At 36.9% G+C, this 19220-nt stretch overlaps 1 protein-coding gene across 5 annotated transcripts in view; it reads left to right on the top strand.

The window, feature by feature from the left end:
* The window catches only part of ARHGAP21 (Rho GTPase activating protein 21), a 120104-nt gene that overhangs the window by 77503 nt on the left and 23381 nt on the right, over positions 1-19220 (top strand). For 3 of the 5 annotated variants that reach the window (XM_031444677.2, XM_031444678.2, XM_064479400.1), the window contains exons 6-9: positions 1155-1233; positions 3733-3787; positions 10851-10880; positions 12220-14113. In XM_031444677.2, coding sequence (XP_031300537.1) covers positions 1155-1233; positions 3733-3787; positions 10851-10880; positions 12220-14113 — 2058 coding nt within the window. Of the gene's footprint in view, positions 1-1154; positions 1234-2698; positions 2718-3732; positions 3788-10850; positions 10881-12219; positions 14114-19220 lie in introns of those variants that run through there. The other 2 variants (XM_031444680.2, XM_031444679.2) reach the window with 2 other exon arrangements.

Here is a 19220-nt window from a genome sequence, read left to right as displayed (position 1 = left end):
CCTGCCAGAGGTGAGTGAATCACTGCAAGACAAAAAGCAGTTTAAGTCTCCAGTGCAACACAGGCCTGGCTTCATCTGTAGATGAATGTGGATGTGGTCTGGCAGGTGTATATTCTAAAGTATCTTGTGATTTGGGATTTTAATTAAAACTACGTAAGATTTAGTTTAGATTAATGCACACGCTAAAATTTTCTCGCCTTTAAACATAAAATCATTTAAAATGGGAATTAGTGAAAAATATTTTTTACTGCCTTTTGAATAAAATGTCATCTTTTCGGCTACAAATATAGTTTGGAAGTGTCATTGCCAAGATTTATTAGGGATGCACCATTAATTTATTAATTATCTTTTTAGTCATAGTTAAAGGAAGTCTAATTTCAGTATTATTAGTATATATAATCTGCATATCAGTGAACATACAGGATTCCATTACCTAGAATCATCTGTCATGTTCTAAGCCTCACAAGGCTGGGAAGATGAAGTGGAGGGGCTGTGTGCACAAAAAGTACATTTTAAATATTTTCCTTTTTTCCCTGTCTCTTCTCATGATTTTCCTTTCTGCTCTGCTCAATTTTTCCGAGTAATCCAAATATCCTTTTCCCCATTAAAATGAAGAACGAGTTAATATATATAAAGTCAAAGCTATGTGTATAACCATGTTTAGTTCTGTAATGTAGCACCAATCAATGAACTAAATAGATGGGGAGAATGCCACAAGGAAATCAGCTGGACTGAAATTAGAGGACACTGAGATCACAATCAATCAGTTGTTTAAACCTGTTAAAGAATGTTTCTCTATTAGAAATGACAGGGTGAACAGAAGAATAACTAGTTCTACAACTCCGAAGACAAAGGATAGGGATGTAAATGTAACTAGTGTACCTGTGGTCACTTGGTGATTATACTTTCTGGAGTTTCCAAATTCATCAATGCCTGGGCTCTTATTTAAAACACAGTTATATTTCATAAGAAGCTGGATATATTAAAATTTAGATTTATTTTTGTAAGAGGTACTTGAAAAAGCAACAAGCAAGGATATATCAAACATAAGTATATTACTCAAGAAATATTTCAAAGGTACTCAGAATTGACTTTTTAAAGGAATTCCTCATGTGGTTTTTTGTTCTTTTTTTTTTTTTAACTCCTCTTTGAAGGTGACCGAATTATAAAAGTCAATGGAGAAAGTGTTATCGGAAAGACTTATTCCCAAGTAATTGCTTTAATCCAGAACAGGTAAGATTCTTGGAATACGATTAATTTTGGCCAAAGATGGGTTTTATAAATCAATGATGCAAGTAGATTTAATGCAGCATTGTATTCCTGTAAGGAATTGATACAATATGGAGATAATGGAACTTTCCTGAAAGTGGAAAACGCATTTGAAAGTTGCCAGGAATGAACTACCTGAGGTTGGCTTATTTGGTACCTTTGTTTTGGCAAATTTTTTGATTTGTAATTAAAATCCTTTAGAGCCTGAGAGGCATATATTTTAGATTTACTGTTAAGTTTCCTACTTTTACTTAAAGTGACAATCAAATTTAGAATTTATTTATAGTAAGTATATAAATAAATGCATAATTTATTTTAAACCTTCCTACTAAGAAAACTTACCTTTAAATAGCTTACTGAATAATATTCTTAGCTCATATTCATTTGTCTTAACAAAGCAAGAAATTCCCTTTTAATTCATCTGTCCACTTGCATTCTACAAAATAGGATTTAGAGTTCTAAAGGTAAATATTTATAGAGTGGTTGACTTAAAGATAATTTAGTCCTGCTCACTTTCTCTGTGTCAAACACATAAAATTTTTTTTTTAAATTACAAATAAAGCCAAAGAGGTTACCATATTGAATTTCTATCAAGAGTAGACCATGACTCTAGGGTCTGACTTCCAGGTCATCACTCTTGTAAGAGATTCTTCCCAGATTCAAATACAGCAACTTTGGGGATTATCTGTTGCTTGCTATTAGCCATACTCACCTGTCTGTAATTAAATTGAAGTTCATGATTTTTTTTGAAGACTTCTATCAAGCTCCTCTAACCATGTCTAAAGCAGTTCATGCGATAATCTAAGTTATTTACACTAATGTCCTAATATGTTGCCACTTTTACAGTAAGGTGATGTGATCATGATTTATTGATCAGTTTTGTCCGTACTCTTGGGTTCTAGGTATTGCTGATGGTGATGCGTGTTTGATCTTAAGTATTAAGCAGACCTGGGGATTGGTGGAGAATTGAAAGCTTCTCCAGAGGCACTGGGGAGATCCACCCAAATTTTCTTTTACCAAAAACAATTTAGATCGTAATAAATACACCAATCAATATGTTTTGTCAACCTGTAATTTAAGGAGTTTTAGTGTATTTATTAACATCTCTTCTTTTAAAATACTACTTTTCCAAACAGCGATAACCTAATCTTTGTTCTCCTCAAAATCCACATTGTTGGTTTTTTTGTTTGTTTATTTTTATTTTTGTTACTGGTGCAGTTTATCTTTCAGAATAATAACACTTGGGAATGACAGTCTTAATTTTTCAACCAGTAAAGCAATTTGAAAAATAAATACTGTTTTTTCATGATCTTATTTTTCTTTTACAAAATTGTGTTCCTTTTGTCTGCAGTTGGTAGCAAATGGATTAATGCAGCACAAAGCCATTGAGATTCTGCAGTGTATTAATGTAAAAATGTATCCTTGCAGAAGAATTTATCTAAGCATCAGTATGTATTTTCTACCAACTCTAAATACTGAAATACAAGTATCTACGTATTTTCTTAATATAATCTCTTTGAACCTGTGGTTCTTACTGGTTTACTATTGTCTCAGCATTTATGACCTGAAAATAAGGGTTCAAATAGAGACACCAGTAAATTATTAGATTTTTGGGTTTTTTGTTGTTGTTTGTTTCTTAATCTCTTGATTGTATTGGGGGGAAATCTATCTGATCTTTTTAGGTTAGATATTGAAGTACTTGATGGGGCTAGCACCACTGTCCTTGCCTTTCCTAAATGTAATTCCAGATCACAGGACTCTCTTAAACCTAGCGAAACTCCTCTTATTATTTTTAATAGGACATTTAGAGTACCAAAATAAAACGAGACTTTGAGCTGCTCCTGTAAATGCTCTAAAACTAAATCACAGAGAAGAAAGCACATAGTTGAGAATGCCGCAAGGTTTTTAAAAATAAGGAGTCATCTTGATGGTTGTGACGGTGAACTATGATTTCTTTCCCCTCTGAGGCCAAGAGGGAATATTTCAAAATTAGGATGTTTAATGTTGTTTAAAATGTTTAATTTGAGGGTTCTCTGGTTATTTTTATGTTAATGTATTTTTAACTTGATAGACAGCGAGAATATGTGGTAAAAATTTGTAATTTGTTCTGTGACTGGAAATAAAATAAAACATAATTATATATTAATGAGTTTTGTTCCAGGAGTATTCAATAGAAGTAATATACTTCATGTTTCTAAATTAGAAACATGCTATAAAGAACACTTGACCAATTATGAATAGCCAGACATGGCAGGGTGCCCTCTTTTTACATAATTAGCTTTTATATATATAAATGACTTCTTTTCATTTTAATGAGTTGGATTTGAAAAGTAAAGATTAAAAAAAAACCAAATTAAACTCATAAACCATTTAAGAATTACTTCTGAGTTAACTCTTTTTCCTTTATGTCATTCTTACATACTTCTGCCTTCTCTAAAATAGTGTATGTGTATTCAATTTCAGTGATACAACATTGGAACTTAGTGTTATGCCAAAAGATGAAGACATTCTCCAAGTGGTAAGTTTTATTGATTAAAATATGGGTTGTTTCATAATCATGACAGTTAATAAAAATTCTTTAAAGATGGAGGTATATTAAATTTTAAAAAAGATTCTAGGGGAAAAAAACCCAAACCCTCTATTTTTCTCTCTATTTAAAAAAAGAAAGAGAGAGAGAGACTATTGTCAATTTTTTTACAATTAAGCAACATGAGAACTTTTTATTGATTCCACAGTAAACTCATATTATTGTCATTTGGAATGAGATTCCTAAAGAGTCTTTTTGCTCCAAAATTGCATTCTAGGTAGTGCTTTGACCAAAAGCCAAAGCTCCTGGTATAAGTACTTGTCCCCAGAAATTAGATTTTTTTTTTTAAATCAAGCACAGAAATTTTATGAAAGCCATTTAAAAATTTTCCAATAAGTATTAAAATTAACTTTGTAAATTAACTTACCTAGCAGATTTCTTTAACAGTATCAACCCATTATGTTAGAAGTGATGTTCACAATGAAGAGTCTCCACTTTAAGGGAAAAATATGTTCGTGTCTTAGAGAATGAAACTGTATAGTTGAAAACTTTAGCATTTGGCTTAGAATACTTTTCTCATCTTTAGAAAGAAAATAAATTGAATCAAACACTTAACTCTCTTATTAAGCTTAGATATTGCTGAAGGTAAAAAGATGATAAAGTTCATCCAAGAAAATAGTATCTTTCTTAAATTGACTTTGTAGTTCAGTGGAATACAGTAATTATTAAGTCTAGGAAGTAGCAGTGGCTACTGAAGTTTGTAGTTTTAAAAAAGTTCCTTTTAGCAAATAGTTGTTGTTTTCTGTTTTCTTACCCAGAATTCAGGGATTCTTTGTGGTGGGACAGGAAATGGTAATGCTTTTCATTTGTCACGCATTAGTTTGAACTTCATTCAGTAATCTTCTGTAAACTTTCTTTTTAACAAGAAACCCCTAAAGCCTGATCCTAATGATTCAGTTTATTCACGGACACACAAAATATAATTAACTGAAATCCAGGGACCTTGTGTTTTCAAGGCATGCTGATTTTATTTCAGAGTGACTTTTTACTGATAACTGATTACCCTTAAGCAGACAGTTCTGTTGGGGTTGGTGCCTGAACAAGGAAGAAGGTGTAACCATCCACGGTGGTTTTCTTTGTCAGGCAGAACTAGTTGCAGAGTTCTTTCCCTGATAGTTCGGCACAGCGAGGATGACACACATAACCAGGGAAGGCCTTGGAAGTCACGAGACTGAAAATAAATAGGGGCCCCTCCTCTGATGCACCACGTATGCAGAGGACTCGGGGGTGATGCGCACGTGGTAGGGGAGACTGAATCCTCATGCAACCTCATGACTCAGAGTGCGCTTCCCAACAGAGCTGATTTCTCATCTTCAGTAGACTCTTTCCTTGGCAAAGGGAAGGCACTGATGGGGCGCTGTTCAGAACAGTGAAGTGAACAGCTCATTTCACAGAACAGCTGGCTTTGTACTCAATTCCCAGGGAAGGAATCAAGCACAGAATTACCACCCCAGCCTGCTGTGTGGTAGATGCAGAGAAGCAACGGTTGGAGGTAGCAGCAGTGCGAGGAATAATTTTCTGATGATGTGATCAGTGAGAAATCAGGTTAATTAGTCTCCTTATATTGTACTTAAGATAAATACATTTAAAATAAAGGAAAAATACAAAGTGTTGCAAACCCAGGGGAAAGCTGGTTCACTAAAGTGACCTGAGCACACAGGTTTTCAAGGGTCCATCAGGAAAGGATCCTGATACACATATTGTAACAAAATTCATTCTTCAAACATGTTATTAGAGTTATTTTAATCATAAGAAATTAAAAGCTCAGACCCTTAACAATGAAAGAAAACCTCACTTTTAAACCTAGTCTCCTTTCACATTTGAATGTACTGTAACTTGTTAGGAAATCAAAGGAGAATATGTCATTAATGCAGACCATGCGTTGTTCCCTGAAGGAAAATGGGGCACCTTCTTTTTTGAATAAATGTTTTTAGCTGGAATATCTACACATGTCATTTTTTTTTAATTGAAGTACAGTCAATTACAATGTGTCAATCTGTGGTGTACAGCACAATGTCCCAGTCATGCATATACATACATGTATTCGTTTTCGTATTTTTTTCCATTAAAGTTTATTACAAGATATTGAACGTAGTTCCCCGTGCTATACAGAAGAAACTTTTTAAAATCTATTTTTATATATAGTGGCTAACATTTGTAAATCTCAAACTCCCAGATTTATCCCTTCCCACCCCCTTTCCCCAGTAACCATAAGACTGTACACATGTCATTTTAAAAGCTATTATAAAACACAGATAATCTGTTATTTAAAAAACCGTATGTGGAAATACCTCTTAAACAGATTCTAGAGCTAAAATGTTCTATCAGGGGCCTCAGAAGTATTTATGTTGGTCTTAAATCTGTTATCCAAAATATATACATCTTTAAAAAAGATGTATTTGTCCCTGTGAGGTTGAATATTCATTGTAAAAAACAACACAAACATGACCATTTTTACAGCTGCCATAAACATTATTTACCCAGGAGAAAGCCTGTCACCGTTTGTGTATGTTTGCCTGGGTAACAAACCCAGGATTGGGTATGCATGAAAGTTTGTTTCCTCAAGTGATGCATGGACCAAGTTGAATGTCCTGGAGGTACTCAGCTCTCTGAGAGGTGGCGCAGAAGATTTAATTTGGTGGTGGGGAGAGATATATAGCTCAAGTGGTAGAGTGCATGCTTAGCGTGCACAAGGTCCTGGATTCAATCGTCAGTACCTCCTTTAAAATTAATAAATAAACCTAATTACCTCCCCCCTAAAAAAAAAAAAAAAAGAAAAAAATTTTAATGAAAATAAGTAAAGAATTATTAAAAAAAAGAAAATTGAACTTGGTTTGAAACTTGCCCCATGTAAGGACAGATATATAATAATAAACTTAATAATTTATAGAAGGCAGTGAAGTAATGTTTTTGACAAACACGAAGTAAAATTAAGAGTTACTATGTTATTAAATTCATGCTGGTAAGAGTACTCCTGTACTTGACAGTCCCATTTTTTAAACTAACATACATTGTTTAGATTAACAATATGCATAGTACTGTATTCATGTCAGTCATTTGATGAAGTAGCATTACAAAATAAAAGGCACTTCCTGTTGCATTTTCAAAAAGACAAAATGATTTTGTTACCCTCTCAGACACTGTTCATGAAATCACCACCACCTATCAAGTCACCTAAACAGTACTGCTGACTGAAAAAAACGCATCCTCAGATAGGCCTGTGGCGGGAGCGCTATGTTTCCGTGCACGTCTCAGGATGCTTCGTTAAGCCTTTGGTTCAGTGGACTCAAAATTCAATCTTAAGTCAGATGGCTGTGGAGATTCTTGGGTGTTTAATGTTTGACCGAGGCATTTGGAGCCGCTTTGTGCTGCTCTGGTTCAACAACTTTGCAAGCAGAACAGGGAAGAAAGTGATGGCGCTGGGACTTGAACCCAGGCAGGTGGGAGACAGCCTGTACTTTCAGCTCAAGCACAGTCCCATGCCGCCCTTGGGTGCAGACGAAGAGTCCAGGGGCTGCCCCCGCCCCACTACCAGTCAGTGGCAGAGCCGCTGCCCTAACTCACCTCTGGACTCTGCATCTGTTGCTCTATGTCGCAGTCCGTGAATGTGTGATGGAAATTGAAAACTTCCATTTAACCCAAGTTTCTCTTCAGATTTAACAGAATTACTTTCAGAATAATTATTTACTATTTTCCACAGTCAGTATACTATTCTATTTAAAATTAGGTATTTGTCATGCGGAGATCAAGGTGGTCCTGCCTAGAGTGGGGAAACAAGAGTAGGAATTCTAGAGGGTTCTTTTGTATTTTGCAAGTTTGAAGCAGTTACTTTGTTCTTTTCTTTTTACAAAAATTTTAACTAATTATAAGAACAGTATATGCTTGTTAGAAAAGTTTCAAATAATTGAGAAAGGTATAAAATAACCTCATCATCCCCGTCTCCCATGCCCCACTGCAGCATGTCTGGTGTGTACTTTAAAATTATATAGGAGAAGGAGTATCAACTCAGTGGTAGAGTGTGTACTTGGCATGAAAAATTAAATTAAATAATACAAACAGATATGTAGTTATTTTTGCTTTTATCGTAGGTAATGGTATTAAATTAACAGGTCAGCCTGTTAACAGTGAACTGGTAGGCAGGAATTTTAATCTTAACAGCTTATTCTGCACTTTTTTTGTTTTGTTTTTACTATTGAAAATGGTACAGCAGTGGTCACAGGTATGGTAATAGTGACTTTGATGCAACTCTGTTAAAACTGATCTGAAAGATTATTTTAGGATTTTTTTAGTTACTGTTAGGCATTGTACATATAATCAAGATCCAGACTGTTAATATTAAATTTTATTTAAATGCTCTTTACAATTCTGATTCCAAATGAAGAATTCTGTGAGTCATCTTTCCTTACTCAGCCCCAGCCCCCCCTTTTAAGAACCTTTTGGATCTGTAGGCATGATAGGGCTGCTGTTCTATTTTTATTAGGTATGGTTTGAATTTTAAAATACAAACTTTTGAACTGCTAAATTATTTTCAGATATAAATCTAAGTACAAAGGTAAAGGAAATTCAAGAAGAAAATGTCAAGTGATAGATAAAAGGACTAAGGAAAAAAATTGGCTAAATTTTTTTTTGTCATATGCTATTGAATTCTCAAGCTCCAGTCAGAAAAAATTTGAGTTGTTGTCTAATTATATCAAAACTTCGGATACATACTATGAAGTATCCATTTGGGCTTAAAACAAACATAAAAATAAAAATTATTCTGAGCCAAATATGTAATTCTTATGACATTGGTTTCAAAATTTCTAGGCCATATCATTTCAGACAAACTTATTAATTTGGGGTGATTTTGATGTCATTATTAAAGATTATAAATTGACATCATTATGTAAAAATTACTTTGATAGTTTGTGTTGTTTAATTGGTGCCCACTGACAGTTCAAAAATTCCCAGTGGGTAATTAAAACATTGAAAATGTCTGACTATGATGTCTCAGTGAAAGATTTGGGACTTTCTGACCAAGCACTCAAGAGAAAGCATCCACAGTCACAGCTGTGAGCAAGCTACAGAGTTTTTAATTCTGTGTTCACAATGTAAAACCTTATCCGGTGGGTTCCATGTTCACCCCAGACAGGCAAACGTCGTAATCCCTCCTAGTGTGAACGCAAGCCCCGTCCAAAGCTTTCCTTAGTCGGCAGTTTGTTTTCTAGAGCAATACTTAAAGGTATCATGAGGGAGGAGGACGCCTTAAAATGCACATTGTCCACTCCTAATTTACTTCCCTAAACTTACCCCAGGGCTCATCTGTGTCTGTGCCACACCTCTCAGGAGAGCCATAGAGCTTACTCCCGTGACCTACCTGGAACACACTCAGCAGCCTCAGAGCACTGCTCATTTCCCCACGGATGTTCATTGAATGGTATTGGTTCCCAAACCTTACGGGAATGAGCAACTGTTACATAGACAGATAGGTAAATAAGCTTTTTTAGTGTCCATGAACTGAAAGAGTATGTGAGGAAATTGAATACTACTACTGAATGAATTCACATTTTATTTATCTCAACTGTATCTTCTTACATGAGACAGTAGTACTGTATGTGTAAAATACTCTGTTTAGTCAGCCCACTGTTAACGCAGGGTTCGTGTGTATGTATTTAAGGGCCCCTTTGCCATAACTTTACCCAGAAGTGGGGACCCATGAATATAGACTATTCAGTATTTAGAGCTGGCTGTGTAGAAATCTTAGAGGTATCTAAAGTATATCAAATACTTTTTCAAGTATTTCGTAGTTCTGGTCATATACTTTTATTATTAAAAGATAATCTTTCTCCCCAAATTTGAATAAAGGAATTATCTCTAAATTACTGGTTCTAGAACAGCATTTCCCAGCAGAAATTCTAATCATGTGTTAAAACCCCCGGGGGAAAAAATGGGTACCATGGTTGAATAAGTTTCTAATTCCATGTCGAGTTTTACATTGTACATTAATGTAGGAGAGGTTTTGAGAAGTCAGGAAGCTGACCAGCTGACCTTTCCTACATCATCGAGCATAGTGGATATCCTCTCCACTGTCGCCCCCTTTTAGGCGATGCTTAATAAAATTGCACAAACACGCTGTGGAAAATACTGTCTGACTCCACTCATCCACACTTGGTTTTCCTGTCGGTATCGGTGTGACTGTAATCCGCATTAAAAAGACAGGCCTGTGTGTCACTGGCACATACCCCAGAATACATATTTTGATTGACTGTATTCATACCTTAAAAATATTACGGCATGCCTGTTTTCTTTTATCTACTTGGCTTGAATTTCTCACTGCATCCTGGTTTAGGTTCCGTAATAATCATTCTAAGTTAAAAAGAATTATTCTGGAAGTCATACTTTTGTGCTCCATTCAGTGGTTATTTTCATAAGCTAATAAAACAAGACAAAAGGTACAGTGTTGAAAGGCCTTAATTTTGGAGGGGAACCCATTTAATGAAACAGTCATTCTTTTCTTCCAAATCATAGTGTGAAGGCAGCTGTAGTCAGCTGACAGCTTGTGGCTATGCTCTGAGTTACAGGGGGAGGAGGACGTTGTACTATTGTAAAAGCATAACAGAGCGTTTCGTCATCTAGAAGCAGAGATGGAAGAAGCTCAGGGGAAATGAGAGGCATCAATGTTGCTCTCGTGGAAGGGAAGGTTTGCAGCACATTGTCAGACAGCCGTGCACACTGAAGGAATTATCTGTCATGAATGCATGTCACCAGATGTATTTTGCTTTCAAGAATGGTAGACAAAGCAAATAAGGACCAGATAAAAGCCTGAGAAAAAGATGCTCAGAAGGATACTGAAGTTATTCTTTATGCCTCACTGCCCTTTACTTCTCTTGGTACCTTCCAGAGGAATCAGTGTAGATGTATTTTTAGCTTGCTGTTTTCCAGCATCAGTGTGACAACATGATTCTGTCTGTATATCAGTAAGCAGCTTCTACTATGTTTTCCTATTTTCTGCTAGCTACAGTTTACAAAGGATGTCACAGCTCTGGTAAGAAATGCACAGAAGCCATTTCCTTGCTTTTTAAGTCATGTTTTGTAGAGATTTGTAATAAGCCAGTCTATTAAAACTGTAAGTTTGCTTAGAGGAATCTCTCCGTGGTGTTAATCTTACTAATTTGCAGAATGTGTTTGTGATGTCTTGTTTTACTTTTCCTGTTTATGTTTGGTTTTCTTTTGTATCCTGTACATAACTGGCATTAAAGCATAACATTTATCTGCATCTGTATTTCTTTAAGCATCTCACCCTCTCTCTTCTAGTACTTTGCTGTTACGTTATGTTTGTGGCTGCACTTGAGCTTTGCAGGCTGTCTAATGCAAAGACAGGATGTGATGATAGTCTTGAATTAAGCTTGTTTTGATTAGGGGAGAATATGTAATATGACACCACACCTAACTGTCTCAGCTGCTGTACACAGTCCTGAACTGCATCGATTAGCTGTTTTGTAGAGTCGTCTGTATTTAATTTGTTAGTTTTAAGTTTTAAAAAATATTTCTAGATAATTTCATAAATAATTGATAAAGAATAATTTGAGCTGCATGCCTGCCTGATAGTAATAGAGCAATGTCTCCTTATAATAGGTAAAAGAGACCAAATAAATTTGTACAATATAATCTTGCATTCATGTGAAATAAAAATTACAGATTATATACAGGAAGATGAATCACCTTTTTTCATATCTTATGCCTTTAGTAAGTGTTTAATTTCTTAAATGTACATATTCTCTATTTTAAGTAAGTATTTAGCATGGCTGCTGGAGGACTTAATTTATCACAATGGATTATTTTTAGTGACTCAGTAATCATTCATTGGCAGGACAGCCTTCAGTATATTATTTAATTTATGATAACAGTAGTGCCTCAAATAAAGGTGTATTTGGTGAAGATTTTTCATATTTTCACCTTCGCTCTGGCAAAAGACCAGGTTCTTCTTTTGCTGAGATGTATTAGCAGCCATTTAACCTGCCAACTGCTGGAGAAAAAAAAGAAAAACTATAAAACTTGAAAGGGGAAATTTTTAGAAGCAAGACATCTATATCTGATTGATGGTGGTGGTGGTGGGGAATTTGGTGTGTTTCAGACCTTTTGGGGAAAAAGGCCATTACAATTTATATTTTTTGCAAATTCTACAATTTATTTGATTTCTGAGAGACTAGCCCCTTTCTGCATTTGTGGAGTACCCTTATGTTGTTACGTTTGCACGCATGCTTTAGTGAATGCCATTCAGGCATGAGGCCGGGCACTGTAAAGTAAAGTAGTGCATTGCAAGAGTGGAAGTGAGTGTTCCTTTGATGAATTTTAAGTGACCCCTTTCTCTCGTCTCCACGTAGGCGTATTCTCAAGATGCCTACCTGAAAGGCAATGAAGCCTACAGCGGCAATGCCCGCAACATACCCGAGCCCCCACCGATCTGCTACCCCTGGCTTCCGTCCGCCCCTTCAGCCATGGCGCAGCCAGCTGAAACGGCTCCTCCAGACTCCTCCTCCAGCAAACAGCAAACCAGTCCACCAGTACTGACGCAGCCCAGCAGGGCCTACCGGATGGAAATCCAAGTGCCTCCGTCACCCCCAGATGTGGCCAAGTCAAACACAGCAGTGTGTGTCTGCAATGAAAGTGTAAGGACTGTCATTGTACCTTCTGAGAAGGTTGTAGATTTGTTACCTAATAGGAACACCCACACGGTTCCCTCGCACAGAACTGAAGAGGTGAGGTATGGCAGAAATGAGCAGACCTCTTTAAAAACAGCGTCAAGAACCACATCACCACTGTCATCAGTTCCCACTGCCCATCTAATTCATCCAGCCGGCTCCAGGTCGTTGGAACCTTCCAGGATTTTACTGAAATCTGGCAATTACAGCGGACACACAGAGGGACCATCAAGCAATAGATCTCCAGCTGTGGATTCGCCTTCTGTATCTGTCAATCACTATTCTCCAAATTCCCATCAGCACATAGACTGGAAAAACTATAAAACTTACAAAGAGTACATTGATAACAGGCGGTTGCATATAGGTTGTCGGACAATTCAGGAAAGGTTAGACAGTTTGAGAGCAGCCTCTCAGAGCACTGCAGACTACAACCAGGTGGTACTGAACCGCGCCGCTCTGCAGGTACGACGTCGGAGCACCTCTCAGGACCGAGTGCCCCAGTCCGTTCAGATCCGGCAACGCAGCGTGTCCCAGGAGAGGCTGGAGGACTCCGTGTTAATGAAGTATTGCCCGAGAAGTGCATCTCAAGGAACGCTGACGTCTCCATCTGTTAGTTTTAGTAATCACAGAACTCGCTCGTGGGATTATATCGAGGGACAGGGTGAAACTTTAGAAAACGTCCATTCTGAACGTCCGCTCCCTGATTCAAATGGAGACCGAAAGCAGACTTACAAGTGGAGCGGGTTTACCGAACAGGACGATCGGCGAGGTATTTATGAGAGACCCAGGCAGCCAGAAATTCACAAATCTTCTCGGGGTTCCAATTTTACGGTGGCTCCAAGCCTTGTGAATTCTGACAACCGTCGGGTGAGTGGCCGAGGGGCGGGATCAGTGTCTCAGTTTAAAAAAATTCCGCCAGATCTCAAGACACTGCAGGCAAACCGAAATTTTCAGACTATTTGTGGGATGTCCCAGCCGCGAGCTATTTCACAGGACAGGTCACCTCTTGTGAAAGTCCGAAGTAATTCTCTGAAAGCGCCTTCTACGCATGTCACAAAACCCCCCTCCAGCCAGAACTCATTTATTTCTATTAAAGACCAAAGACCAGTAAATCATTTGCATCAAAACAGCCTACTGAATCAGCAGACATGGTTAGGGGCCGAAAGTGCTCCTGGTCACCAGGTGGACACCGGGAAACCCCCTTCTCTAGCTGAAGCTTCTGTTAAGCTCACACCTCTGATGAATGAGAGTTCTGGCACACCAGATTCAGAGTTACCCATCACTCAAAGGAATCAAGATTTAAATTTACAGGAGGCTGAAGTTCAGCAGTCCAGTGCTGTAGATAATAAAGAAACTGTCATCCTAAGAGAAAAGCCTCCATCTGGTCGCCAGACGCCGCAGCCTTTGAGGCATCAGTCTTACATCTTGGCAGTGAACGACCAGGAGACGGGGTCAGACACCACTTGCTGGCTGCCCAATGACGCACGCCGAGAGGTCCACATAAAAAGGATGGAGGAAAGGAAGGCCTCGAGTACCAGCCCACCCGGTGACTCCTTGGCTTCTATCCCATTTATAGGTGAGCTTATTTCACAGTCGTTGGCTAATGTGTCGAACATTGAACAAAACTTTTTCAGCAAAGTATTTCAACAGGCACAGGAATTTTACACTGTGATTTTAAAATACTTGTTGTGCATTTTCTACCCTGTGCTAAAACCAGAGCCATAAGCTTTTACTCTCAAAAATTATTTCTAGTATTAATTTTTTTTTTAATTTTACGTACTTGATACCCATTCTTAATTTTGATTTTGATGGAACAAATTCCCACCTTCTGGGGCCAAGAGACTCGGCAAACGAAATTATACTTGTTGATTCAGGTCAAACAGTTTTAATCACTAGTAATCAACTTCGTTCAACTAGTGCTTTTTTACTTTCTAAAGCTTATTTCTTTGTAAATTTAACTTGGGCCCAATGGAAAGACCTCTTTATTGTCAAATTACTTTGTCTTAGAATAAATCCTGGAGTAGATGGGGGGAAATTATTTAAATGACAAGTATGCGCCCTGATTTGGGACAACTATCTTGTTTACTGAGGCTTTAGTCTGCTCCCACACCGCCCCCCCCCCAGGGGTACTGCCCACAAGGCAGCCGGTGTGATGTTTTAAAAATGTAAATCAGATCATGTTACTTCTTGAGGGGGGCAGATATAGCTCAGTGGTAGAGCACATGCGTAGCATGCATGAGGTCCTGGGTTCAATCCTGGTACCTCCATCAAAAAATAGATTAATAAATAAACTTAATTACCTCCCCTCACCAAAACAAAACAAACACACAAACAAAAAAAACCCCACCAAGATCATATCACTGCTCTGATCAGAACCCTCTTTTACTTCCCATGTTACTCAGAATAGAATCCAAAATTCTTTACTGTGGCAGGCAAAGCCTGTGACCATCCCCCCAACGCCACTCCCATCTCTCCACCCCCATCTCCTGTCTACCCACGCATCCCGTCCTTGCCCACACATCCCGTCCTTGCCCACGCTGGTCCCCTGCAGTCCTGGAACGCGCCGAGCTGAGGGCCCTGGCACCAGTTCCTAGCCCTGGAGTGCATTCCACAGATACTCACAAGACTCTGTCTCTCAGTACATTTGGGCGTCTGTTCAGATGTTACCTTATCAAAGCAGCCTTTCCAGAACAGCCTGTCTGAAATAGGTACCCTCCACACATACACAGAACCTGATATTTTCTGTCCCCTTAAGCTACTTGATTTATCTTTGTACCACTTGTTTCCACTTGACATTTGTATTTTTTGTTTATTACATGCTTCTTTGTAGAGCTAAAACAGAAGCTCCATGAAAGCCAGGATTTTAGATCTTTTGTTCATTTCTGTGTCCTTAACGCCTAGGACCACTACCTGGCGTATAGATGGCACTGAATAAGTATTTGTTGAAATGATAAGGTGAATGATAATTTTGAGATGATGGTTAAATGTGTAGCAAAATTTTTTTAAAAAGTTCTTATAATTACTATGGACCCCTAGGACATCATCTGCCAACAGAACTATCATACATGTCCTTTGTGCTATCTTTATTTACTAAATGAGAAATTTAAGCTATCGAGAGGTTAATTAACTTCCCCAAAGTCACACAGTTACTAAACAGTAGAGACTGGAACTCGGCTTCACTGATTTCAGCCTCATCGCAGAGGACAACTCTAGAGGGCACCATTTGTACAGAATGCGTTGTGCAGAGCGCCCTCTGGAGTTGTATGATGCAAGGCCTTGCTTTGAGGCCAAGGCCATACCCTTCCTCACCCTCTTACCCCGTAGGTTCATGAAGAGTTAGTTCTCCATCATTTTATAATGTAATGTGTTTCCCTTTGAGTAATATTTCAGACTTTTTCTTTTCTAGAAAAACTTTCTAAAGCTGTTGCACTATTGGAATGTCAAGTGACATTATCAGAATCAGCTTTTTTAAAAAAAAGTTCCACATAACATGCTTTTTATAAATATGACATATTCAAGTTTTAAACATCATGGGGAATCTCAACCTAAATTGTACTATATCTGTACCCTTAAGTCCAACCTCAAAGATTAGTAGAATTTTATTGTAGATGGAACCTTACAGATGTTTTATAGAAATGATTGTTTCACAACTTTTTTTAAACATTTACAAACATTTTTTAAACATTTTTTTTTAAACATTTACAACCCATGGCTGTATTTCACAGGCCTATGAGATCTCAGCAGAGTAATAGTATTGTATTTTTTTCCTGTGTAATAAGAATAATATAATCAAATTATATTGGAGTAATAAAAAGTTTCCTAGTTATATCTGTTAATATTTCTTCCTCGTTACCACTAAGTACAGGAATAAAAAGATCAATTACGTTATTGAAGAGAGAACTTTGGCTAAAATATAAAACAAAAATCTAATTCTATATACATAAAGATTTAGAAAAATGATTAGACCATTTTGTTTATTCATTAAAAATGAAAATACTATTTGGTTCTGATCAGATTCTACTTTAAGTGCTTTTTAGACTCTCCTTTATAGTTCTTAGCGAATGATATTTTTTGTTTTATGAATTACTACTTAAAAATCACCCAGCATAGAAATGTCTTTATAATCCACTTATTTCCTGTATGTCTCCCAGGACCTTAATATATAGCACACAATTACTCTGGTGTATCAGCTGAACAGCACCAGTGGAACAGGGTAAAGAACAATTGATTTCACTGTTTTGACTGTGAATGCTGTCCGTGGATGTAAGCGTTCTTAAGTTCCAGAATTTAATATTGAAATCTTTGTATTATTGAGCTTCAAAGTTTTATCTGACCAATGGATGTGTGTCTTTCCAATCTAGCTATTTCTAAAAATGTATGTTTTACTGGGATAGACACCAACAATGAAATGGAGTAAAAGAGACAATTTGCAGTGTTTCCCAAAGTATTTTCTAGGAACACTTAATTCCATTTGATTAAGGGGGGGAAATAAGATTAGTGATCAAATAAATTGAGAAATGCTGAGTTTTAAAAGTTTTGTCTGTTTTCACAGTAGAACTCTCAGAATCATTAACATGTTCCTATATATTGTGAATTTTCTAGGCAGGATATAATACAGTTTGTCTCAGAAGTATTTGATCATGAATCCTTTCTTTTTTAATTTAGAGTATTTCAGTTTTAGTACACCATAAAATACACTTTGGAAAATGTTGGTCTAAAATCTGTGCTATTTTATGGAACATTTAAATTAAAAGGATGAAGGGAAAAGAGTTAAGGCTTGCTTTTGTATTGTCACGCTCCAGAATCTTATAGTCTGATTTTTAGTAATTATTTTTGTTACTTGAAAACATTATAACCAATGCAAAGACAAATAAATAAATGCCTTGGCTTTATTCCCAAAATATCAGAGAATTAAGCCAATTCATTTATTCAGTTATCTGTATACTACAGAGCTAATGAAACATCTTAACGGAAAGACAGTTTTCCAAAATTTTGCTACACATTTAATATCTGATACTCCTTTTGGGTCACAAAGACTTAGAAAAATGAAGAAAATAAACCACTTTGTTTTTAAAGTAGGAATATTAGTCATTAACAGTATTTTGTTTACGTCTACTCATAAATCTTCAAAATAAGTCCTGAAAATAAATTTCAACTTCTTTTACAAGTAAACACAAAACACAACATGAGTAATGAATTCATAAATAATTTGTTGTTGAGTAGCAGGTTTTAAGGTGTTTTCTCCAATCCTGACTTTCTACCTTTGATTCATACCACTCATAACTATTAATATAAAGAAACCAGCCGTATGACTCACATCGAGTTCTTCTCGCATCCATTCTCCTCTGTTTTTTTTGCCGTGTTTTTAATACTCCTCCCTGTCCTCCCCACCGCAAGGTTGGCCAGCATGCGTGTACTTACTTAGCACTGGCCTAACTGAAACTGACTTTGCAGCCTTGCTGGCACTGCCATTTTAAACCGATTTAGAAGTTTTAAAGCTTACAGGCTATAGCTGGATTACAGCATCTCTACAGGTGAGCTTAGCCCTCTGAAATTCACCCAAAAGCGATAGAACTGGGTAACTGTCACCTTGAACCCAGCCTCCTCCTCGGGGAGCTCTAGTCTCTCACTCCAGCAGGGAGGCTGCAGCCAGGACCCCAGCCCGTCTTTTACACAAATACGGACTGAGTCTCTCTGCAAAGCTTATAATCCATGAAAGGAAAAATTACACTGTATCATCTTATAATCCTTTTTGTATATCAGCTTTCCCCTAAAATTTGATTCTGTTGGTTCTTAAGCTTAGAGATAATTTTGCTTCTATTATTTGAGTGATGATGTGAGGTAATCTTTAATATAATGACAACTCCCCCCAAAAAACCCCAAATTATGCAGTACTTTAACCTACCAAGTATTTCATGTACCAGTCCTTAGGATAATCATGTAGGAAATTTTGGTCAGGAATAAATACCCACTTTATGGATAAGGAAAGTTAAGTCCTTGACTTAAGGTCTGTCGGCAGGTAACTGACGGAGCTGATTGCCTGCTCCAAATCTCGTGTTCTTTCAACAGTGCCCTAAAAATGTGCTAAAATTTAAATCCTGGCCTTTTACTCTTTTGAATCTTAGGCTAAAGGATAATTCTGAATTTAATATTCACTCTTCTTAGCTCAGATTTCCCAGGTTTGAATTGGCATCTTCTTACTAGATAAATTTATGTGTTCCAAGTTTAAGAAAACTGCTCCCCACAGAATAATTCTAGGTGTTCATTTATCTTCCTTTTGGTAGTAGCATGGCTTTTATCCTACAATATTTCAAATTTATCTGCAGCACCCCTTGTAGAATACTATGCTTATTTACTTTGGGGAATTATTTTTTTTTTTAACTTCGCACATATAAAAATTATAGAATCGCTTCCCTAAAGCAGACTTACTGGATTTTCAGCGAGTTCCTTTAATGTTGAAAATAAAGCCAGTAGTAAGTACATTCTCAGCCAGATTTTTCAGTTTTTAAAATAAATTCAAACCTCAAAAGCCCCCTAAAAACTCCCTGGCTTATAAAAATCCAGAAGTATTTTATATTCTTACATAAATTAAACAGATAATTTTACCCCTTTAGTGGCTTTATTGTTATAGTCCTCTTGAGCTAGAAATGACCCTTCTGATAATCCCAGTCCAGTTTCTTTAC

The sequence above is a fragment of the Camelus dromedarius genome, chromosome 26 (assembly GCF_036321535.1).
Source record: "Camelus dromedarius isolate mCamDro1 chromosome 26, mCamDro1.pat, whole genome shotgun sequence".
In the NCBI taxonomy this organism is placed as follows: domain Eukaryota; kingdom Metazoa; phylum Chordata; class Mammalia; order Artiodactyla; family Camelidae; genus Camelus; species Camelus dromedarius.
The sequence above is the reverse complement of the archived record's forward strand: the minus strand, read 5'-3'. Positions and strand labels throughout refer to the sequence as shown.